Genomic DNA, 24,505 nt, shown 5'->3' on the forward strand with positions numbered 1-24,505 from the left:
CCACCGCCGCCGCCCCCTAACCTCACTGGTCCCAGTGGTTCCCCGCGGTCTGGCCGCGAGGGCGGGGCCGGAGGCCAGGGCGGGACCAAGGCTGGGGGCGGGGCCAGGCATCGCTGCCGTTCGGCGGCCGGGGACGGAGCCAGGACAGGGGGCGGGGCCGACGGTCACGTGTGTACACAGGGCCCGGGCGGCGTGCGCGCCGTGAGCCCCACCGCCTCCTCCAGCCCAAGCTGCCAGCCCGGCGGCAACTGCGCCAGCCGCCACCCAGCAAGCCGGTGAGTGGGGCCCGGGAGCCTGGGTCGGGTCGGTGGGGCACACCCCGGTCTCCGCCTGGGGAGGGAGCCAGCCCCGAGCGGCTGCGGCTCCCACGGCGGGCGCTGCGCTTACTGGGACTCGGGTCCTCTGGCCGCTGCCCACTGCGGGGCTCCGTGCCCTTGCCGGGAGGGGACCGCTGTCCTCCGGCCGTGCTCCGAGCTGAGCCCCGGGGGCGGGCTTTCGGTCATTAACCTGGTGATGGCAGCTGAATCTGCTGCTGGTGTAGGCGGCTCAGCGCCGCCACCGGCTCTCCCGTGTCCGACAGGGCACCCACTGATCTGCTCTCCTGGGCCACTGTGGTGATTCGGCCCCTCCTATGATTAGTGTTTTAAAGTGAGTTTTGGAATTGTGTCTACATGGAGGTGTCGGATCTGCTGTCAGTTGTCTTGGACAGTTGGCAGGGCATGGGACGGCTCTTTCAAAGCTTCACTGGAAGGCGGTGCTCTCCAGCCGCCAAACCACCACTACCAGCAGCAGGAAACCCACTATTAAGTTAGTATTACAAACCTGGCAAGTCAGTTCTCTAAACTAGGCGTAAGTCTACGAATCTTGATGTGACTGGTCACAGTGGCTTATCTCTGCATGCATGCTACATGGTGGACCAGAGGATAATTCTGTATTCGTCATCCAGAGCCTTTGATCTCTTCCCTGCCCATGAAGATGTACTTGAGTCCTCCATTCCACTTTAAATAGCCAGCTCCTACCCACATGGAACAGCACGACATCTTTTATCTTTGGCTACCTGCAGCACCTAGCAGAGGCCAGCATTCAATAACAGGGGGGGCAAGAGGCTTGCTTTAAAGGCCTCTGCAAACTTGTAGGAGTAAAACGGTTCTGACCATGTTCCCAGGCTCCTCATGCATAGTGGTGATGAGATACTCTACCGTCCTAACTGGGGCACCTTTGAGAGTGAACGGAGGCACTGTTAATAATTAGACGAAGTGAACACTCACAGTTCCCATGGCCTGCTGTGCAGCTCCTTCAAGAACTACTGTAAGGCCCAGCTCCCCAACCAGAACCCCTGTTGTCTTCCTCAATGAAGAAGGCCTCTGAAGACTAGTGACTTAAGAACATAGTTTATATGTATTGAATACTGTCGTGCCTTTTCACAGAGAAGAGGTCAGGGCCAGAGCAGCTCACTGCCCGACGCCACACACATCTGTGCTGGCGTCCATGTTTCATCCTGCCTCTCTAGCCAGCATGGACATATCCCAAGGATGGAGGACAGAGGAACGCAGATTTAGGGCAGAATGTAAGTGTAAAAGTTGACTTGGAGTCCCTGCAACTCATAAGCCCCTAGTAGGCTGATGAAGAGAGAAGACCCACGCAGCTCATGTGGGTCTTAGGATGTAAAGGCTGATTATGTCTATCATACAATGCGTAAATGGCATGCTGCACAGATCGCTGCGTGGGGAAACATGCTCGTGTAATTTACAGTCGGAAGAGGGACATGCTGCTCACTGGGGCAGGAAGAAGAAGGGGCTCCTCAGGGAGCTGCAGCTCTCACAGCCCCTAGGATGTCATCTGGAATCCTGAAAAAATAACCGCCACCTGGCCTTTAATGACCCAACCACAGCAAGGCCTTGCCTTTGCAGAAGGAAATTATCACCCAGAGAACCCGGTCGACCGTGTCATGCACAGGACGATCCCACGGTGCTGTTTTCTTTCAACAGTGTTTCCAGTCATTCCCTCCTGCCTGCCGGCTCCTCTGCTCTCCAGGGCCTTCACTAACCCACCTGCCCAACTGGCCAGCATTAGGCTGCCCAGTTAGACCACATCTGTCCAGGGGTCTCAAAGGCTCAGGACCCCAAGACACCATCCAGGTAGCAAAGAGGAGAGGGGACCCAGTCTGGAGAGTAGAATAACTTTGCGCTCTAATTTGAGATCCCAAAATGAGATGCTGCCCAGGACCAGAAGTCAGTTTCTTAGGAGCATGCTGTCTACCCAGGAGCCTCCGTGTGCAAACAGCCCCTTGAGCAGCAGAGGGACAGGGTGGAGTGGGGCAGGTGTCTGTTCATCCCCACAGAGCCACACCCAGGTCCCTTCCTGCACAGGCCAAGGACTTTCCCCATTTTAACTGGAACCAGAGCAAGCCTTGCAGACCACTGTTGCTACCACAGCTAGTGTGATGAGAAGTAACCTGCTGGTTCCTCCCTGGGAAAGAACCAAGGTGGTGATAAGATCTGTGGCTCAGAGCACTTCCCTGCAGGTTAAGGCCACGCCTAGTAAACCGGGGTTCGACTGGGGAGCCCGGGCAGGTGCCAAGCCTGCCCAGAGTCTGCAGCGGAGACTCTCTGTTCTTGGCCAGGTCCTTGAATTTCTGAGGAAGTCTTTTTTGTTTGTTTCTGTTTTTCCCTGGTCTGGTGTACCTGGAGAGGGAATTAGCCTCACACCCAGTTAGGGAACAAAAACCCAAGTAAACAAAAGAATGCTGTTCCACCTTCCTCCAGGGAACTGGCGCCCATAGCTGCAGGCGCAGGTGCCCAGCCAGCTCACTGGCCCAGCAAGGTGCTTGGTCTCAGGCCCCCAGAGCCCGTCCTGGAGCCGCAAACATGCTCACTATTATCCATGGAGAAAGAGAGGCATTCTCTTTCTTTATAGTCTAAGCCAAGTCACCTGATTCACTCTCACTACTCTGCAGTTTGGAATTGTAAAAAGCAAAAGGCTACAAAAATCAAAACCATCCACCTATGTAATGAACCGTTTCTTATCACAGCCCAGGAAGGCACAGATAGGAATCAGCGTGCATAAGCTCTCCATGTCTAAACCCTGTGAAAACAGCAGCCTTTCCTAAGCGTCTGGCTCATAGGAGCTGGATGTTAATTGTTGCTAAAGCCTGGGTTCATTACTACAAAAGGAAATAAACATTCCAGAGTCATTTTGAAAGCATTTTGATTGTTCTAGAATATTCGCCCAAGGTTGAGCGTCTCATGGTGCATGGCAGGTTCGGCCAGGAGCTGGCCATGGCCTTCCCACTCCTTTCCTGCCATTCTTCTGAGGATGCAGTGCCTGGGGCCTCGCAGTTCTATTTCCACTCAAATCTAAGGCTCTAAAGCTTCAACAACTGTCCTGGGACAATAAGAAGCGCTGAGTCCCCACCCTGCTCTCCTTTCTACTCAGTGGGGAAATTGGATCACTTGCCTTGGATCACTCACCTTGGGGAAAAGCCTTTTACGTCACTGAATACATCCCCTTCCACGGTTTTCATCCAACAGTCAGCCAGGCTGCTGCAGCACACATAAAAGCTTCCCCTGCCTGCAAAGAGCTCCGAGTAGGTGGGAAAGAGATGGATGTGCGGACAAGCTTAACCCAGCACAACTGGCGGAGGGGTGTGGAGACAGTGGTCGGGGGTGGGTTCCCAGGGGTACTGATGCCCAAAATAAAATGTCAAGGACGAGCCAGTGTTTGCTGAGAGAATGAGGGGAAATGAGAAAGGGTGCTCTAGGCAAGGGATCAACATCCGCAAAAGACAGTATGAAAAAGAGCACCTGGAAACTTCACGGGGATCACCGGGCGTGGGACTTGCCAGCCCCAGCTCTGACAGGGCCCTGAGCAACAGGGGAAAGAACTTCCCGACTAACAGGGACAGCAACATCAAATGCGATGGCTTTTGTGAAACTAATTCAGCCACCTTGGAGCAGAGGATTCCTCTGCTGGTTTCTGTTTCTGCCAGCTCTGTGCAATGCAGGCGCTATGACGCTCTCTCTGTCTCACACACACATACAGAGACCCGGGTGCCTCTCAGGTTGAGAGCGGTGGTCACCATCCCCACACTCAGTCCCCGTCTGTCCCCAGGCCTGCTGCTTCTGAACAGGCCTGGGGCAGCCCATTTCTATTGGGAAACCCTATCAAAGTTAGCCCCAGGTTTCAGCCAAGTTCACCTCACTGCTCACAGACATTCATTATTAACAGACTGCTTGATAGCACTTTGGGCTCTTTTTAAATAAGACATAGGAAGAAAGATGCCAACGTCTCACTTGAAATGCTCCTGACAGCGAGCCTGACGGGGTCCTGTTGCCCCTGTCCGCACCCTGCTGTGGCCGTGGTCTCCACAGCCGCACATGGACTCCAGACATTTTCATGAGTTATGAACCAAAGAGAACCAAGACCCCTGGAGCAGGTTCTCCTTCCCAATCCCATGTTCTTTTGAAAGCACTGACTACAGGCCAGGGAAGCAGGTGTTTATACTCCAGTTTAGTATTAGTGAAACATCGGGAAATTCATTGTGTTGGTATCAAAGCCCAAACTCAGAACATAAAGACCGTAAAACTGCAAAGACTCTGCAGTCTGAGCGTGCGCTCCTCAGGCCTCTGCCGTCTGACCGTGCACTCCCTGGCCCTCCGCCGTCTGACCGTGTGCTCCCTGGGCCTCCGCGGTCTCACCCTGCACTCCCCGTGCAAGTGCCACCCACAGGTGCGTCCTGGGGGCTGCCTCCTCCACGTTCGCCAGCAGTGTGGGGTGTGACGGGGCCCATGTTGTTGTCATCCCACCCTGCCCCACGTTTCCCCTGCACACGTGTCCGTTCACAAAGATTCTGAGCAAAAGGTCACAGAACAGCTTCCTCTGCCCTTTATATTTAGGGAGGAGGCCAAAGATCTGCAGGCGTCATCATTCCAGGCCAGGGCTGGTGACAGGGAGCAAGCGCCGGCACCCTCTTGTGCTTCACATGGGTTGGTTTATTTAACCCTCCTGTGTCATGAAGATTTTTACTAAGCCTGGGGAAACCGAGGCACAGAGCAAGGAAGTCACCTGCCTGCAAAGGCACCTGTGTGCAAGCCAGGACCGGAAAAGCTCAGCCTGCAGTGCACAGGCTAGCTGCCCGCTCCAGAGCCCAGGCCCTTAACCACTTCCTTCCTGGGAAGACGGAGGGCGAGGGGGTTTCTTACAGTGCTTTGTCAACTCCTGCTGCTGCCCGCCACTAACCCAGGCCCCTGCAGACAGCAGGGCACGGGCCTTCCTACAAGCAGGCTTACTACGAAGCGCTGCCTAACATTCCCTCATGTCAGGTAGAAGGAATTAGACCAGAGGTCAAGGCAGTGGCTAGAATCAGTGGTGCTTTCTCAAAGTAGGAAAACAGTTTTAGGACTGTTTTCGGTCAAATTTTGGGTACCACTGTACTGGGTTCTATGACAGAGAAGCCACCAAGGTCTCGTGCGAGGAGCCCTGGGTAGGGACAGCTGAAGCTGTGCACCTGGGCCCTCCTGATTGCCTCCCACCGGCCAGGCCTGGCAGCAGCCAGCAGCCACCCCACCCCACCCCACCCCAACAAGGAGAGCTGCCCCACACTGTCGGCCCCCAAAGCTCAGGACACACGGGCCCTCCCAGGTCTCTCTGGCGGGCTAGGCCTTGGCAGGGTCCCCCCAGTGGGCCCCACTCTGAACCACAAGCACAGTCTTCTGCAGTGTGAGACCTGCTGTCAGCACAGGCCTGCAGGCTCGGGGCTGTGCAGGGACACAGGGGCTGGCACCGCTGGGCAGCCTGTCCTTCCCCAGCCTGCCTGTGCACCCTGTGGGCAGTGACTCCTCGGGCACAGTGGCCCAAAGTCGCAGGTGGTCTGTCAGGGGCTCTCCAGGGAGCTGGACACACTCAGGTTTAGATCAGGAACAGAACAGATCCCCAGGGCATTTGCTCAGGCTCAGAGCAGGGAGCCATCCACCAGCGGCGGGCACATCCATGGACTTCCAAGCCAACAGGGACAGCTGCCCAGATGGGCTGCCCAAGCCCACCAAGGATCCTGTCCCATCGGTCCCTGTGGCTTGGGAGTCTGACACTTTGGCTTTCCTTTCTCAAGCTGCCCCAGCTTCTCCAAGCCCTGAGCCTGGGGCTCCCAGCTCTGAGCGGATGCTCTGCAAGCGGCGTCCCTGCACCCTGGTGCAGGCGGACAGACACGGGATAGCCTGCAAGGATTTAAGGCCCAGCAGCCTTCCCGGGCTTGGAACGCCGCAGCCTAGGAAGCATCTTCCCGGGAAATCGCAGTCGGAGCCCAGCACGAGGTCTTGGAAGAAAAGACCCCACCTTCTATCCTCACGAGTACGCATGAGGAGTGAGCACCGCTCAGCACACAGAGGCACAGCTGAGGACCCAGGGAGGGGCACTCCGGAAACAGCTACATCCACAGGCGCTCGGCAGGGACCAGGAAGGCTTGACGCGCAGCGAGTCTCGGAGAAACTCTCCTCCTGTCCTTCCCAGCCTCTTGCTTAGTTGGGCCTCACCCTAGCCTGCTGGAGATGGCGGCCGTGCCATCAGAGAGGGGGATGGGCAGATTGGCTGAGGTCACCCCCACAGGCCAGCAGAGGCCTAGGTGGGAGTGTGCAGCCCCGCAGATGGCTGCTCATGGGGCCCAGAGGCCACCCCTGCGCCACAGAGGGCACCACCACACCCAGACTTCCCCGAGGCTTCATACAGCTCCCAGGCCCTACAAGCAGCATGTAGGCAGAGGCCCAGGCCCTTTCCTGTCACTCAGAGAAGCTGCTGCTCCCAGAAAACGGGGCGCCAGCCTCCCATCAACACTGGGTCCCAATCCCAGTCCTCTCAAGATTCCTGTGTGGAAATGTCACTTCTGTCCCAGCCCTCTGGGGTGCAGCTGGCGTCCAGCTCTGCCCCCCTTCTGCTTAAGCAGCTGCTGGGAGACCCTGAGCCAGGCAGGCCGAGGTTCTGAGCTTGTAAGGGGTGTAGCAGTTTCCCGCACAGCGTGGGGAGCACATTTGCTCACGTCTCCCAGGCTGGCTGTACACTCTGAGGCCAGCCCTGGGCTCTGACACCCTCCCGCTTCCGCTGGGCCTTCTAAGCCCTCCTCTCCTGTCCACTGCTGGCCAATGGCCCAGGCCCAGCCTTGAAGCTGTAAAGACCTCTCACCCCATCCAAATGAGACTGGTCAGATATCTCCCGCATGTCAGCCACCACTGGATTGGGAAGGACGGGCAGTAGGTGCAAGGCTGGCCCTTTTTATGAGAGTAATTTAAAAAACAAAAACAGGTCAGCCACAGTGGCTCACACCTGTAATCCCAGCACTTTGGGAGACTGAGGCAGGAGGGTCACTTGAATCCAGGAGTTTGAGACCAGCCTGGGCAACATAGTGAGACCCTGTCTCAAAAAATGTTAAATGAAAACATTAGCCAGCTGAAGTGGCACATGCCTGTAATCCCAGCTTCTTGGGAGGCTGAGATGGGAGGATTGCTTGAGCCGAGGAGGCAGAGGGTGCAGTTAGCTATGACTGTACCACTGCCCTCCAGCCTGGGTGACTGAGGGAGATCCTGGCTCCAAACAAAAAAATAAAAACAGAAAGAGGGATAGATGAATCCCATTTGTGTCATTAATGAATTCTCTTATAGGGAAAATAAAACGATTGAAACTGGGCCATCTTGGACAGCTGAGGCCCAGGCAGGGCCAGCTCCTTCCACCTTCCCAGCCAAGATGCTGCCTGCAGCCCCTCCCCTGCTGGCCCGAGATGCTGTCATTGTCCCTAAGAGACCCTGAGGCCTTCTCCAGGCTGAGTGGGTGAGGAGCCTCTGAGCAGGCGCCTGCATCGAGGCGTGCCCTCCTGAGAGGCGAGGCTGACCTGCAGCATCCAGCTCGGCTGGGGACACTCGCCTGAGAAGAGCCCAGTCCTGGGTTCTCAATAGGGGAGGGCCTTGGGGCTGCTTGTGCTGGCACCGACATGGGCCTGGGGAGGGACCTGTGTGTGGGTGGCAGGTCCTGAGGAGTCGTGGGGGAGGGTTTCGGAGGGAGATGCTGGTGGTAACAGTGGGAGGTAGGCAGTGAAACCAGCAGTGTGACTTTGGAGGTGCTAGAGGAGCAGGGCCAGGCGGAAGAGGTGGGGGAGCCAGGAAGGAGCAGCTGCCAGGGACGGCCTGGCCTGGGAGGGTGGCCAGGAACTGGGAGAGAAGCTGGTGGTCTCTCGGTGCAAGGGTGGGGCTGGCCTGGAGGAGAGGCCCACAGGGTCCCTGCGGACTGAGGGTGCAGTGGCGGGCCCCGGAAGCTGAATATCACCCCTGCTACCGGGCAGGCAGTGCTCAGAGCAAAACGGGTGACTGGAGGGCACGTGCCAACTCTGCTCCTTGAGCCTGGCCCAAGAGGGACCTGCAGCATGGGGCTGTGGGGCAGGCGGCCCTTCTCTGTGGTCTCTCCTGCCTTCTGAGGGAGCCTCCGGAATCTTCCATCGCCGCCGCAACAAACTCATGCTTTCATGTAGGAAAAGAGCCCACTTCTGACGAGGCTCATCTGGGCTTTCTCTCCCAGCCTCTAAGTCTCCCCACCACCAGGCTCCCCGTTCCTCTTTCCCTTGAAGGAAGAAGTCAGCAGAGCGCATGGCTGACAGGAAAGACGGCACAGCGGGCCTGCCCGGCGGGGGAAGCCAGGCCATTGTTCTCCAGTTCCAGGATGCCCCGCTTCCCCAGACAGCCCGGCAGCCAGGAAAAGGAAGTCTCTGGGCACAGAGGCAAGCGGGGGGCACAGAGGCAAGCGGGAGACCATGGACAGGCAAGGAGTCGAAGGCTCCACCCGCCTGAGCCAGGCCAGGCTTCCACAGAACCCCTCTGCGGCCAGGCAGGCACGTGGGGCCATCCCCCTTACTCAGACGCAGGTGCAGTGACAGCGGGGCAGGGGTGTCCATGGCAGAGCCCAGAACCTTGGGCAGGACAGGACCCCGGCTAATGTGCCCGGAACAGCTCAGTGACAGGGAGCTGGGCTGGCTGTGAGGGTTGGGCACGCGTCACGAGTCTCCTGTGACCAGGAGAGGTGGGAACACTGGCTCACATGACTCGCCAGGCCCTGGCATGCTGTGGTTCTGCGGGTGCCCCCTGCAGCTCTCAGCCTTCAAAATGTACACCATGCTGGGCACGGTGGCTCACGTCTGTAATCCCAGCACTTTGGGAGGCGGAGGTGGGTGGATCACCTGAGGTCAGGAGTTCGAGACCAGCCTGGCCAACATGGAGAACCCTTGTCTCTACTAAAAAAACAAAACTAGCTGGGTATGCTGGCAGTCGCCTGTAATCCCAGCTACTCGGGAGGCTGAGGCAGGAGAATCGCTTGAACCCGGGAGGCAGAGGTTGCAGTGAGCTGAGATCGTGCCATTGCACTCCAGCCTGGGCAACAGAGCGAGACTCCGTCTCAAAAAAAAACACACACACACAAAAAACCATACACTTCATGCTCACTCCTCTGGGAGCCATGGCTAACAGCCTGCAGGCAGGAGAGTCTCAAACCAGCTCCTGGAGGGCACTGCCAGCGACCCGTTCCTACCACGAGCCCTGCCAGAGAGGAGGTGGGCCAAGGAGACTTGTCCACCCAGCTGTGGCCGAGGAGGGGGTTTCCTCATGCTCTGCTGACCTGCCTTCCTTCCATGCCTCTCAGCCCAGCTCCTGACACAGGCGGGAACCTGAGCTCCTCGGCTTTAGGAACGTCCCCCAGAGCCCACGGAGCAGCCCGCCCCAGCTGCCTTCCCTCCCAAGATCTCCAGGTAATGCCTGATAAAAGGAGGACTCCGGGGAGAATGTTGGGGCAAACATGCAAAGCGCGTCACCTTCCAACCGGCGGAGAGTGAAGGAAAACAGGTACGGTCAGCTCGTAAGCTTCACTGGAAACAGAAACCATCCTCATCATTGATACCTGGTGAACCACACAGAGAGCAACCTGCAGCTTTGGAAGTTTATAAATCCTTCAGTATTTGTCAGCTGCCAGTAAACAAAAATGCACGCGGGAGAACTTTCCACCTGAACCCCACCTGGAGGCCGGCGTTCCCAGGTCCCGGCTGGGGTGACAACACGCACTTGAGAGCCGGCTCAGACAGGGTGAGCGGGAGACGCACGTGAGCGCAGGGAGGAAATGCCAGCAGATCCCACTCCACGTGACCACCTCCCAAGAATTGAGCCATTCTTAGCCCGGCAGACGCTGGCTGCCTCCCTCCGGCTTGGCCTCACGGCAGGGCAGGCATTAGCAGTCCAGGCAGCTTCTCTCTGACTCCCTGCAAGGAGGGGTGTGGCGGGCAACAGGCTGGCCCCGCGCGGTTCCACCTGCAGGAGAGCCCTTGCAGGACGCTCCATGTGTGGGGCCGGCTCAGCTTTTCTCTGGCCATGCCCCTGTCCCTTCTGTGCACGGAGACACCAGCTGCACGTGCTCCCCTCTCTGCTTCCGACCTGAGCCTGCCCTCGGCCTCCGCTGTGCCTCCAAGGGCTCCTGTGTCCTGTGGGCTGAGTGAACATGGCCAGGCCTTCGCTCAACAGTAGACCCTTCTGTTGATTTCCTCACGGAAAAAAGGGCTCGTAACCAACATCTGAAGCACACTGAACACCAGGGGCGGCTGCATGGACCTGGACACGTGTCTGCCTGACCTGCCCCCAGGCTCTCGGTGGGATGCCCCGCAGCGATGCAGACGGGCCTGTGGGCAGAGGCCACGGCCCCCAGGAGCCACGCTATCAGAAAGGTGGGACAAGAGGCCAGCTGTGCTCGGTTTGCAGTGCGGTCCCGTCCAAGCACAGCCCCTCATTTCTGGAACCCGGCTGTAAACAGCAGGAGGGAGGGGCGGTGGCGCCTGCCAAGGGAGGCAGAGGCCCTGCGGGGAACTTACCAGAGGAAAACAAGTGCTTGCATCCTGGGGCCCTCGCACGCACGCGCAGGAGGCCAGGCGCGCTGCTGATAAGAGCCTGCGGGTTTGCAGAGAAGCGCAGCAGCGCCCAGGTCCTCACCGGAGCTCTGGTGGCCACCTCTGTCCCGCCATGCTGCTCACCGACAGTGGCCGGGGCCCACAGCCCCAAGAGGCTCGGGCCACAAAGTAAAGGTGAGAGCCTGTGGTGCCCGCAGGTGGGAGAGGGGACACGGAGGGCTCTGTGCAGTGCAGGCAGGAGAGGGGACGTTGGGGGCTCTGTGCAGCACAGGTGGGAGAGAGGACGCAGGGGGCTCTGTGCAGCACAGGTGGGAGAGAGGACGCAGGGGGCTCTGTACAGTGCCACTGGCAGGCATCTCTAAGTAGAGAATGAAGGGGTGCCCAGACAGAGCACATTGAGGGGTCCCGGCCCTTGGCAAGCTCTGTGGGGTGAAGACCGGCCGGGCGTGCCCTCCTGTCAGTGACTGGAGGCAGTATACGGGGCACGCAGTGAGACAGCCCTCCCGCTCCGATCTTCTAACCACAGACCCTCGACAGATCCGGGGGCCCTGGGCGCCCTGTGAGGCCAGGCTGCTGACTGACACTCAGTCGCAGTGGCCTGTGTTTCCTGGGGACTCAAGTGGAGTCTGGGGGGTGACGTCCCCAAACTAAGCTGCCACTCTGTGACAGCCAAAGCCATGCAGCCTCGCAGGCAGAAGCTGGGGTGTGGAGGACCACAATCCTGAAGAACCCCGTCCTCTGGACCCTGGCACAGCAGGAGGGGAGAAGCCCTCAGAGGCCTGGACACCCCCCTCACCGGCCCCTGCCACTGTGCTTGGAGCAGGTGCATCCTGTCTGGAGCTTGTGCTGGCCCGGCGAGTGGAGCCCAGAGCCCATCCCCCTCTACCAACATCCCCCAGATTGCCGCCTGCCCAGCCCAGGAGGTTCTGGTCAAGATGTGTTAGTGAGGGGTGGACAAGGTGAGCATGTGAGAAGCAGGGGCCGGGGAGCCTGGATCCAGGACCTGGGGGCGCTGTGGCGGCGCTGTGGCAGCACTGTGGCGGCACTGTGGCTGGGCACACCCAGCAGCGGCCTAGCTCTGCATGCCTGTCACCACCTGACCCTCACTGCGGCTGCTGGGCGGCATTCACCAGGATTGCACAATGACCCACACCTCCCGTCCTGCCCACCACCCTCTGGATGGGAATTCCCACATCCACCCACCTGCCCATCTGCCAGCTGCCTGCATGCCTTGCCGCAGGGCTGTGTAGCCTGCTGTGGGGCGCACGCTGCTACTGGCACTGGGGGCCTCGGGCCCTGGCCCCTCCGTGCTCTCCACCTCCTGAGCCTCCTCTTCCCGCCCTGCTGTGGCCCTGTGTGTGGTGTGGGTCTTGCAGTGGCAGGACTGCAGGAGTGGGTCCTCACCCACCTCCTCACTGCTCTTGCCTCCGGGCACGGGAACGATGCCATCTGCTCATCTGCCTGAGACGCTTTCTACTCCACTCTGAGAGCAGGAGGTCAGCCGGGGCCAAATGACATGCTGGACATCAGGCTTCCCGAGATAGCTGCAGGTCCCCGAGGAATGCCTGTGCTTTGGCGGGGTGGGGAGTGGGGGGGTGGCGAAATTCTTACTCTAGGATGGCTCCAGCTGCCAGGTTCTCGTTCAGTGACATCAAGACTGGCTATGTCCCCATGTCCCCAGAGCCTCCTGTGGGCTGCGACCCACAGGTCACCCTCCCTGGAGCCCAGGCTCTGCAAGGATTCCAAGGCGCTGGGTCCTGGGCTGCCGGGAGGCAGGGAGGCTCAGGGCTGACCGTCCACATTGCCTGTCCCTCCCGGCGCTGGCAGGATCCGAACACCACAGACATCTAGTAAACTTTGGGAATCACAGCGCGGGGCCCGTCCAACCAAGTCAGGACGACCACCCAGGCCTCGCAGCAGCCCACGAAGAGGGGCTCTGAGCATATGGGGCACACCAGGCTCCTTCTCTGGTCCCCAACCCCAGCCGCTGAAATGAGTGCAGCCACAGCAGCCCCCAGTCAGGACCCGAGGTGGCCATTTTTCAATGCTCAACTTCATTTTCACAGAAATGCACCCGAGGCAGCCTCACTCTGTGGTCTCCAGCGACTCCTGCGCCAGGAGAAGGCACCCCTGTACCTGCAGCACTTCTGGGCTGGGGCTTTGGGGAGGGATGTGAGCTGACCACCTGTTCCGTCTTTCTGCAGGGTCACGGAGCCTCGCCGGCCGCCATGTGGGGCTGCAGCTGGTTCAACGGCACAGGGCTGGTGGGGGAGCTGCCTGCCTGCCAGGACCTGCAGCTGGGGCTGTCACTGTTGTCGCTGCTGGGCCTGGTGGTGGGCGTGCCAGTGGGCCTGTGCTACAACGCCCTGCTGGTGCTGGCCAACCTACACAGCAAGGCCAGCATGACCATGCCGGATGTGTACTTTGTCAACATGGCAGTGGCAGGCCTGGTGCTCAGCGCCCTGGCCCCCGTGCACCTGCTCGGCCCCCCGAGCTCCCGGTGGGCGCTGTGGAGTGTGGGCGGCGAGGTCCACGTGGCACTGCAGATCCCCTTCAATGTGTCCTCACTGGTGGCCATGTACTCCACCGCCCTGCTGAGCCTCGACCACTACATCGAGCGTGCACTGCCGCGGACCTACATGGCCAGCGTGTACAACACACGGCACGTGTGCGGCTTCGTGTGGGGTGGCGCGCTGCTGACCAGCTTCTCCTCACTGCTCTTCTACATCTGCAGCCACGTGTCCACCCGTGCGCTAGAGTGCGCCAAGATGCAGAACGCAGAGGCCGCCGACACCACGCTGGTGTTCATCGGCTACGTGGTGCCAGCACTGGCCGCCCTGTACGCGCTGGTGCTACTCTCCCGCGTCCGCAGGGAGGACACGCCCCTGGACCGGGACACGGGCCGGCTGGAGCCCTCGGCACACAGGCTGCTGGTGGCCACCGTGTGCACGCAGTTTGGGCTCTGGACGCCGCACTATCTGATCCTGCTGGGGCACACGGTCGTCGTCTCACAAGGGAAGCCTGTGGATGCACACTACCTGGGGCTGCTGCACTTTGCGAAGGATTTCTCCAAACTCCTGGCCTTCTCCAGCAGCGTCGTGACACCGCTTCTCTACCGCTACATGAACCAGAGCTTCCCCAGCAAGCTCCGACGGCTGATGAAGCTGCCCTGTGGGGACCGGCACTGCTCCCCAGACCACGTGGGGGTGCAGCAGGTGCTGGCGTAGGCAGCCCAGCCCTCCTGGGGAGACGTGACTCTGGTGGATGCAGAGCACTTAGTTACCCTGGACGCCCTCCACGTCCTTCCAGGAGGAGACGAGCTGCTGGAAGAGAAGTAGGAGGGGTGTTTTTCTTGAAGTTTTCTTTTTCCCACAAATGCCACTCTTGGGCCAAGGCCGTGGTCCCCGTGGCTGGCATCTGGCTTGAGTCTCCCTGAGGCCTGTGCGTCTCCTGAACACGCAGCTCAAGGTCCACATCTGCAAAAGCCTCCTCGCCTTCAGCCTCCTCAGCATTCAGTTTGTCAATGAAGTGATGAAAGTTTAGAGCCAGTATTTATATTTTGTGCTTCAAATACTTGATTCCCCCTTGTTTGTTTTATAAAAACAGATGTTTTCTAGAAAAATGACAAGTATTAAAATGAACGAAACCCTACGAAAGAATGGCAACAGCCAGGGTGGCCGGGCCCTGCCAGTGGGCGGCGGGTGCTGGCCGGGCCTGCCGGGTGTGCCGCGGTCACCACAGGGTTCTGAGAATATTTCACAGAAGTGCCTGAGACGCGGAGACACGGCTGATGTTAAGTGGAGCTATTCAGTAGCAGTGACGCACTCTCCTCAGCCAACAAATGTCCCTGACACCGTCCCCAGCCCCACAGATAACATCAGCTGAGGTTTTTTTCAGTATGAAACTATCCTAAATCAACTCCTCAAAGTGTACACAAAACTAAAGAATATAAATAAACAAAAGAAAGTAAGGTGTGTTAGGATTTCTGACTGAATACCAGAGCTGAAGGGCCCCCAGGGGACAGAGGGCCGGAGGCTGTGTCACACGGCGTCTGGTGGGAGGGCCAGGGTGGAACCTGAGGCCAGCTCCCAAGGCACCTGGGACCAGCATCCGCATCTCCGCGGCCCTCGCAGCCTCAGGTTGGGCCCGGACCGGCCTGTTCCACTTGGGCGCACAGGTCTGAAGTGAGGAGGGTCCATAGTGGGGCGGGTCTTAGTGAGGCGGGTCCGTAGTGGGCGGGTCTTTAGTGAGGCGGGTCCATGGTGGGCGGGTCTTAGTGAGGCGGGTCCGTAGTGAGGCCAGTCTTGGGGGGGCGGGTCCGTACTGAAGCAGGTCCGTAATGAAGCAGGGCCGTAGTGGAGCAGGTCCGTATTGAGGCAGGTCCGTAGTCGGGCGGATCCACAGTGGGGTGGGTCCATAGTGGGGCGGGCCTTAGTGAGGGGGGTCTTAGTGGGGCAGGTCCGTAGTGGGCGGGCCTTAGTGAGGCGGGTCCGTAGTGGGCGGGCCTAGTGAGGCGGGTCCGTAGTGGGCGGGTCTTAGTGAGGCGGGTCTGTAGTGGGCGGGTCTTAGTGAGGCGGGTCTTAGTGGGGCGGGTCCGTAGTGGGCGGGTCCTAGTGGGGCGGGTCCGTAGTGAAGCGGGTCTGTAGTGAGGCGGATCTTAGTGAGGCAGGTCTGCAGTGAGGCGGGTCTGTAGTCAGGGAGCAATTGTTCCTGTCAGCCTGGCTGGAGACCTTCCACCCATTGGGATTTTGTAAAACATCTACTTTAAAATGTGGCCGTGAGAAAAGCCCCCACTCCTCCCCACCATCTGTTCGCCTCTCCCCGATTTTCTAGGATTAAAGTATAGGCCCGCAATCCCCTACCCCCAATTCTAAAGCCCAGAAAGCTCGGAAAACAGGAAGATGGTCCCCCCAAGTTTATAGCAAATTCACTGGACAGCGATCCCTGACCTGAAGGGGTGTGAGGGCTTCATGTCCATGCGGACCCCACCCCTTCTGAAGATGGGCCGATGTGGCTGTGGGAGCTACCCCGAGCGCGCCGGGGTTCTGTGGCACACTTCCTCCCCACAGCCTGAACGCGCTGGAATTCTGAGTATGCCCGGCCCCAGGGACAGTGGGGGTGGGGTGGGGGGAGCGGCACCTTGCAGCCATCGACGTGGGGACGTCACGCGCTGGTCCCAGTCTCCTGGGAATTCAGCCACGAGGTCACTGGCATTATTCATCACGTGCTGCAAGCAGGTCAGAGTCAGCCTTGTGAGGACGCGGCTCTGCGTGGCTCCTGCGGGGAGCTCAGACCCGCGGGACAGGCTCCTAAGCCGTGGCATTAGAGAACAGTTTTCTGAGCTGTTTCTGTCAGTGTTTTGTTTACAGGTGTGCCAGGATCTCATGTGAACCTTTAAAGCCGCAGGCCTGACCTCCCTCCCACTCCCTCTGGAGCTGGAGCTTGTGTAAGGGCCGCGTCTCTGATGGTCCTGGGCTTCCCATCACCATGCCTGCTCGGAAACCCTGACATCCGACGAGGAAATGATCACACAATCCCACAGAAACCTGCCCAGCGGCTGGCGCCGTCACCCCAACCCTCCTCCCCCTGCAGCCCGGCTCTGCAGGGTGGGGTGTCCGTGCTTGAACCAGGAGACCCTTTTCCTGGCCGATACTTTACAGCCCCCTTGGCTCCAGGCTGAGCTCCCAGGAAAGGGGCAGACCCCACACACAGGTGAGTGCGGCACTGGGCTGCCTCTGCCCGGGAATTACACCATCCAACTATCCTCCCCAAAGGCAGGAGGGGCCTAAAATCACTATTTCAATTTCTCAGTGGCTTTGGGTGCAAACTGGCTCATTTCTGTGGGTCTGTTGGGGGGGACTGGCCTGCATTCAATATCCCTCACCCCACCCTGCTGGGTGGCCCTGTGGAGGGCCCCGGGGACACCCTGCTGCCTGGTCAGCTGTTTCTGGTGGGCCCCACGCAGGGCAGGCATGTGCCTCCAGCGCAGACCCTCGCCTGCTACCTGAGACACTTCACTGTGCACCATGGCCTCCCCCAACCCCCCACCCAGCGAGTCCCCTCCTCATCCCCAGCTTCCCGCCAGCCTCTGCTGCCTGAGACCCTCCACTGCGCGCCAAGGCCTCCGTCCTCATCCCCAAGCCCCCGCCAGTCTCTATGGCTGCTTCCCAGGAGCTGCGCCGCTGACTTTTCCTGAGACACCTGCTCATCTATATTCTATGTTGCCTTCACCTGGGAAGATTCAGCACCTCCCGAGCCTCCTGCCGCCCCTGAGAGATTCCTAAAGCCTTCACCTCATCACACACAGAACACGAAAACTTGAGCCACTCGGGGGAGAAAAAGGAGCTACTTATAAAAAGTCAAGGTAGTCGTCTGCCCAACTCCCCAATTCTTCCCCAGTTTGTGAGACACCAGGATGCCAGTTTTTCAGCGTGTGACGTCCCAAGGTCAATGATATTGCTACCAACACTTCTTGACTACTATAGTTCAAAAATCATTCATCTCATTTGTTTATCCATAAATCAGCCTTGCCCTGCTTCCTTAAATAAGATTTCAGAAAGGGAGTTTAGTTGTGGATTCACTTCATTAAATTTGTAAGAGTTATTGTAGGAAGCTGGATCTATTGTGAATTGTGGCAGAGAGATCAGGAAATCTACACACGTCTTCTTTCATACACAGCACGCGACAGAGGGAAAGCAGGAATAGTAACCGTAACAGAAAGTATCATAAAATTGGTTATTTCCCCTCGAATTGTACTTCTTAATACTTTCGGTTACCCCTCTGTAGTTCCTCTTTGCAGAAATTCTGTCCACCCAATCACCCAGGAGTGGTTCCACTTGACACATGCCCGGCACGCGAACCACGTCTCCACACGTCTCAAACGGTAGCGGAGTACCTTGCCTGCCGGTGAGAGGAGTAAGCCACGCAGGCTGAAGGAGCAGGCCTGCCCAACACAGGCGTTACTCCTCCCAGAAAAATAAGAATAAAATCACCATTGACTGCACCCCTGAGGGCTTCTGTGGCCCTGAGGATGGAACTGAGGGTGTTGGGGTATCTGCAGCCCTCCCAAGGATTCCGGCAGAAGTGAGAGCACACGTTCCTGCCTCTGCCCTGCTGCACAGGGCAGCCTGGCAAGAGCTGTATGGCGGTGTGCACGGTCCACACTCTGTCAGGTTGGGAAGTGATGGAAGAGCAGAGAATCTAGGCAGGAAGCATAATGTGAACATGCCCATTTCACACGTACCCCTACTCCTACCCCTAACCCCTAACTCTAACCAACTTAAACCTCACCTAAACACCCTATCCCTAACCCCCAACCACCCTAACCCTAACCCTTAAAGAATCGCTCTGGGCCTGCCTGGCTTTGCCGAGCCTGAGCGTGTGAGTGCACCTGACCTGCCCCCTCCGTTCTCTCTGGGCTCCTCCATCCTGTGTCTGCTGGCATCGCTCACAGACCCACGCCCCATCCTGCTCAGCCACCTTGACTCGCTGTGGGACCACACGATGAACACAGCTCTGACGCTGACAGCTGAGCCCGGCCACATCTGGGGCTTCCATGCGACGCTGTCCCCAAACAGCAAAGCTTGGGGTACAGATGGGAGGCGTCCTGAGGCTGGGACAAGGACTGGTCAGGGGCTGGCAGCCGGCCTGGCAACGTAAGCAAGCCCCTGGCTTTCCCGCTGCTCACTGCCTTGGCTGTCCTCCTCACTCTGCGACTGACTGCATGCTCCTGAGAAATGGGCTCCCCGTGCTGCTCCTGGGGCGTGCGTCATTTTCCCGTGTGCCGTGTCCTCCGGGTTCCAGGCACCACCATTAATTTGTCCACTCTGCTGCTGACAAACATGGGGACTGTTTCCAACTTCAGGCATTCGTGCACGAAGCAGCACTGTTCTGCCGTGTCTCCCAGTGCCCACCACGGGCCCCTGCGTGGGGCACTCCTTGGGCAGACACAGCCTCAGCCGCGCACGCTCACCAAGCGTGGCCTCACGTCCTCACCTGCCCTTGGTGCCATGTGTCTCTGGTATTTTGTGCCAAGCCAGGGGAGGATTAAGGCATTTCCCGTCTTAATGACGTCTTGGTCTCTCTTAACGAAGCGCCTCTTTGGGGATTCTGCCCACGTTTCTAAGTGATGTAAGGTCCTTCCTGGTTTGATCTGAATGTGGGCCCTTGCCACGGCTCCTTACCCTAACTGTACCCCTGTACCTGTCTGTTCCCTTTCCACAGAAGGGCGAGCTCTACCACACCACAGAGAAGTCAGAGCGCCGCAAGTCCCCATCTGGAAGATGGGAGATGCCTCGGAAAGAGCCTGCTCTTCCCTCTGCAGAGGAGGGGGGCAGGGGAGTACTAGCCACACTCACAACTGGCAGCCTCTGAGGGGAGGGAGTCACTTCAACATCTCGAACCTTAGACAGATGTGTGTGCCTCAGGCAGCACGCACACGCACACACACACACGCGTGCAAGCATGCACACATATGCAAGCACGGACGCACGCACACACATACACGCGTGCAAGCATGCACACATATGCAAGCACACACGCACACACACACACACGCGTGCAAGCATGCACACATACGCAAGCACGCATGCACACGCACACACAAGCGTGCAAGCATGCACACATATGCAAGCACGCACGCACGCACACACACGCTGGAAGAGGCTTCACACGCGTCGGCTGCAGGGTAGGAGACCTGACACAGTGCTGGGTCCTGACGGGCCATGACGTGAAGATGGGGACACCAGGCCTTAGCAGCCACAGAACAGGCCCCAGAAAGACGCACAACGGCTCCACTCTCGGAAGCAGATGGTGGCTCTGGAGGGAGACAAGGCTTACCTTGCTCTAGGGACCCCGAGGAGACGCTGTGCAGGGAGACTGCCCCCAGCAGGAGACATGGAGGGAGAGGGCAGAAGGAACAGCGGTGGGGACCAGGGGCACCAACAGGTTCCAGACCCTGACCCTGAGCTTCCCGCAGCGCCTAAACCCAACACCCTGACTCCCGAGAGGAAGGGAGGGAATCCCGAGCTGACCTCACACAGGAGAACCGAAGCTCAAAGCTCAAGTGTCACCCTGAAAGGCACCGGCAGACAAAGGCTGCGTCTCCAGAGCCAGCCCTGCGTCCACCCAAACTAGCGTGGTGCAAGGACTCCTCCCTCGGCCGAGTCGCCTGGCCCCAGACTGTCGGATGCGGGGCCAGCAGGGACGCTGGAGGACGCCCCATGGACACGAGGGAGACTGAAGCCCAGAGGGTCCCACAGCAGTGAGCAGCCCCTGCTGCCAGGCTCCAGGGCTCCAGAAGCTCCAGCCCACCCCACACTCAGGGCGCACAGAAGGCCCCGGGAGGGAGGGTGGGAAACACTGGGTCAAGCAAGCAGCATCCGATTCTTTTCTGCAGGACATTTGAGCTGTGCCACACACACTTAAGGCTTCTAAAGAGAAGACAGCGCCCCTCGCTGTCCAACCCTATTCATCACAGGACGCTTTCTGCAGAGCCCCTTAGGGCATGAAGGTTCTTCCCAGCACCAGTCGGAGAAACGATAAGGCCCTGGGCAGGAGGAAGCACGGCCCCTCCTGTTCTAGGGGCCACGGCACCCCTTGGGGCCCCTCTCCAGACCCAGGGCTGGACAGGCTGGCTTCCTGCCCAGCTCCAGCCAACTGGCATACACTAAGCGTGCAGCTGAGGTGGTGGGAGGAAGGTAGAATGTACTCCACTTGGCAGCCACTTCCAAAATTAAACACAGTTAACATCTGTCCCTGCTGTCCCAATTCCAGACATTTACCCAAGAAAAATGGGAAGGGAAGTCCACACAAGCACCTGTAAACAAATGTCCACGGCAGCTTTGCTCATAAGAGCCCAACACTGGAAACAACCCAACTGCACATCAACAGGTGAACAGATAAACAGATGTGGTCTGTGCATCGAAGGAATGCTGCTCGTCAGCGAAATGGACTCACTGGGGACAGGCACAGCAACAGGGTGAACCTCAGAAAACATGCAGCTGCGGGGACACAGCTAGACGCGAGCACGTGCAAACTACTGGAGCCTCCTCAGCAGCTCCAGAGCAGGGAACCCACCTCACCAGCGACACAGCGGCGACGAGGGCCGGGTCTGGGAGGGCATGGACCAGGGAGAGGCGGTCTCCCTTGCCGGGGTGCTGGCGACACAGCAGCTGCACCTGTCAGAACGCGCCAGCGTGGACACAGATCTCAGCATCTCATGGGGAAAGGGGCAGGGCTCTCTTCAGGACATGCAGTAAGATTTCAAGTCGGACACTTTTAACACTCCGCGATCCAAAGTCAGCTCCAGGGCCCGCCGCGGTTTCCAGCCTCAAGGGCAGGCTCGGTTCTGGAGCTCCCTCCAGTGGCCGTCGGGGTGCCGGCACTTTGAGGGCCCCACCAGGAGAGCAGAGGCCCCTCTGAGGACCAGAGTGCGCCCTGCACGGCCGGCCGGCACGGATGCCTCTCAATAGGTGGGATGAGGCGACTCGGTGAGTTCCCGCCACGGCTTTCGCCGGCAGCCAGCGGCTGGAGGACAAGGAGAATGCGCCGGTTCTGTTCCTGAACAAGCCCCACGGTGCTGAGGGGTCCCGGCCCAGAAAGCCCACCCTGCCCCAGAATTTCCCTAGGCCCACGGAAGGGGACCGGCATGAGAAAAATGCCAGTGATCACAAACGCAGCAATGGTGCGGCCGTAGGTGTCTGCACATCCAGCGGGGCTCCTACGGGACCCCCACGTCGCCTGGACACCGCCTAGCAGATTTGGGGCCAGGCTAATTGGGGCCCATCTTGGCCCACACACGCCAGCTCCGGGCCATGCTGAAGGACGGGGGAGCGGAGGATACTGCCTGTTTCCCGGCAGGGAGCCCTGCTCAAGAGCCCTTCCCTCTCCTACAAACTGTCCCAGCATCCCGGGCCACTCCTTCCAGTAAGTTGGGAAGTCCAGGACCAGACCTCAACGTGGAAAACGCTAGAGGAGGGAAGGGGGGACGAGGGGTTCTACCTGCCCTCCTACCTGTCTGTCCACGGGATGCCCAGAGGCTCCCAGACCACCAGCCCCAGACCCTTGGTACTCCGTCCCCAACTGTCGGCCAGGGGCCTGCTGGGGAGGCTGATGCCCGTCCCTAAGCCTGAGCCTCCAGCCCGGCATGAGGGAAGGCCCCACACGCCCCGGAGGTGAGGGTTTGGGGCACAATCTTCACAAAGGCTGGAGTGCACCCCAGAGGGTTTGGGGCACAGTCTTCACACAGGCTGGAGTGCACCCTAGGGAGGGTTCCTGCCTCTGGCAGAATCACCGCCATGCTCACTCACAAACGCGGAGCTGCGTTTGGACGCTGCAGCACACGCTGGGGCCCCAAAGGTCCTGTGCACCAGGCTTCTCTCCCAGTGGGGTCTGCTTCTCTGTGGAGCTCAGGGGTCCCTAGAGTGCTCGCCTTAGCAGAGGGCAAAGCCTTGAGACACGGATGCTTTGTCCTCAGGGCTCCACCAGCTCCTCAGAACAGAGCCCCTCAGCGCTGCAGTGTATCACATGTCCCCAGTTTCCCCTCATGGTGCTCACGCCGCACCCCTGGCATGGAGGCCAGAACCCAGGTGTCAGTCCTGGCTCTGACCGTGACCTTGGACAAACCACCCCTCAGACCTAGAGCCCTCATGCACATCCCCGTGGTCACTGCCACCCGGCAGGGAGCAGGACAGCCCCGGGGGTCTGTGACTGTCCCCGGAACATCAGTCTGAGAAACAGCGCTGAGTCGGACGCTGCCTGGCGTGGACACTGGCTCTCCACGGTCACACAAACTCGGCTTTGCACAATCAGTCCTCAGTGAAGGAAGTAATGTACACAGTGGTCCACTTCCAAGACAGTGCCTTGCTTGCCTAGGTCAGCAAGCTACAGAAGACCAGGCCCCTGCCTGGGTCACAGATGCCTGCTTGTCGGCCTCCCCCTCCCCAGTCTTCCCCCCAACCCTTAGTTGCCTTCACCTGAACTAAAAACTTTTAGTCTATGATGAAAGTTTTACTAGTCTGCAACATAGCTTGTTTTGTCTGTTCTTATCAGCCTGCCCAGCTACTTAGGTCATAAGTCAAACACCTGAAAAGCCCCTGAGCTGACTAGGATTGCAATGCATTGTGGGCTGCAACAAAATGCAGCAGGACAACCCTAAAAAACACCTATAGCCCCTGCCTGACAACCAATAGGTGACGTACAGGAAGACTGTGACCCCAGAGTACTCAGCCTGTGAGGAACCGGGGGAGAGGCCTACGCACTAGGGGATAAATGGCTTGTTGTGACCGTGCTGGGTGTGCCTGCCCACCAGACACCTGATCTTGCAAGACCGTCATTAAAAGTCTCACGTTCAGGCCGGGCACTGTGGCTCATGCCTGTAATCCCAGCACTTTGGGAGGCCGAGGCGGGCAGATCACCTGAGGTCGGGAGTTCGAGACCAGCCTTACCACATGGAGAAACCCCGTCTCTACTAAAAATACAAAATTAGCTGGGCATGGTGGCACATGCCTGTAATCCTAGCTACGAGGGAGGCTGAGGCAGGAGAATCGCTTGAACCTGGGAGGCAGAGGTTGCAGTGAGCCAAGATCGCGCCACTGCACTCCAGCCTGGGCAACAGGGCGAAACTCTGTCTCAAAAAACAATAAATAAATAAATAAATAAATGAAAGTCTCACGTTCACTCTTCTCCGAGTCTCTGAGTCCATTCTTTGGGTTTGGACGGGTGAGTTTGTTTCTCACATCAGCACAGGGGAGAGCCCAGTCCCCAGGTGCAGTTCCCTGCATACACATGCACACGCACACATGCACACACACACACGTACACACATGCACGCACATACGCACACAACGTGTGCACACGGACAGACGCACACACATGCACACGCACACACGGGCACATGCACACGCACACATGTGTGCACACACACATGCACACACATGTACATGCAGCCCCGAGGCAGTGCCACCGGGGCCAGCCTCACGGAGTAGCCCCCTCCAGGGTAACAGGAGCCATGGGGGGGCCATGAGACTGGATTCCACTCGCAGAGGCCCCGCACGCGGCTGTTCGAGGCAAGGCCACACTGACATTTCTGGTATCAAACTTAAGTCAATCTTTTAATGACCCTCCCGCATGTCAGCAGCAGATCAGGTGCAATGGCAAGAAAAGCAAGTGAGAAACAGCTGTACAACAACATAGTCTTAAAAATTCTTTTTGAAAGAAACTTTAATAAACGAGGCGCTGGTGAGTGGTGAAACCGGAAGCTGCTGTGGCCCTGGGCTCTGTGGCACTAGCTTTGGTAGTCACATGTGCGCTGAGAGGACTAGAGCTCCTTGGAGAAAAGCTGATGTGAGGTGGGCCTGGGCACTGGTTGGGGCAGCTGGGGGGCTCCCACTGGCCACACAATACATTAAATTAAAAACCACAAAAACTGATGAGTCCACAGCGACACTCCAAAAAGCAGGCAGGAGAGGGAGGAAAGGGGAGAGGGAGGAGAAATGCCACTGTGAGTCTTCATAGAAGCCACTGTTTCCACAGCCCCTGGGCAGGAACAGGTTCAGGAGACGCAAAGGCACCGGGTGGGAGGGGTCAGGA

General features: G+C 58.7%; 2 protein-coding genes across 5 annotated transcripts in view; one reads left to right on the forward strand and one right to left on the reverse strand.

Moving 5' to 3' along the window:
- C20H7orf50 (chromosome 20 C7orf50 homolog) overlaps window positions 1-24,505 on the reverse strand; it is a 124,782-nt gene that overhangs the window by 39,408 nt on the left and 60,869 nt on the right. The window lies entirely within an intron of this gene.
- Window positions 169-14,882, forward strand: GPR146 (G protein-coupled receptor 146). Of its 2 annotated transcripts, none has more exons than XM_003278679.4 (2): window positions 169-275; window positions 13,120-14,882. In XM_003278679.4, exon 2 carries the CDS (start codon window positions 13,144-13,146, stop codon window positions 14,140-14,142), a length of 999 nt encoding a protein of 332 aa, XP_003278727.1. In that variant the 5' UTR covers window positions 169-275; window positions 13,120-13,143; the 3' UTR covers window positions 14,143-14,882. The 2 variants fall into 2 exon arrangements, with proteins under 2 accessions (XP_003278727.1, XP_003278726.1); XM_003278678.4 differs by lacking the exon at window positions 169-275 and adding an exon at window positions 10,302-11,089.

Source organism: Nomascus leucogenys, chromosome 20 (genome assembly GCF_006542625.1).
Source record: "Nomascus leucogenys isolate Asia chromosome 20, Asia_NLE_v1, whole genome shotgun sequence".
Lineage (NCBI taxonomy): Eukaryota > Metazoa > Chordata > Mammalia > Primates > Hylobatidae > Nomascus > Nomascus leucogenys.

Excerpts from the sequence above, each read along its gene's own strand:
- GPR146 (XM_003278679.4), top strand. The coding sequence starts at position 13,144 with ATGTGGGGCTGCAGCTGGTTCAACGGCACAGGGCTGGTGGGGGAGCTG.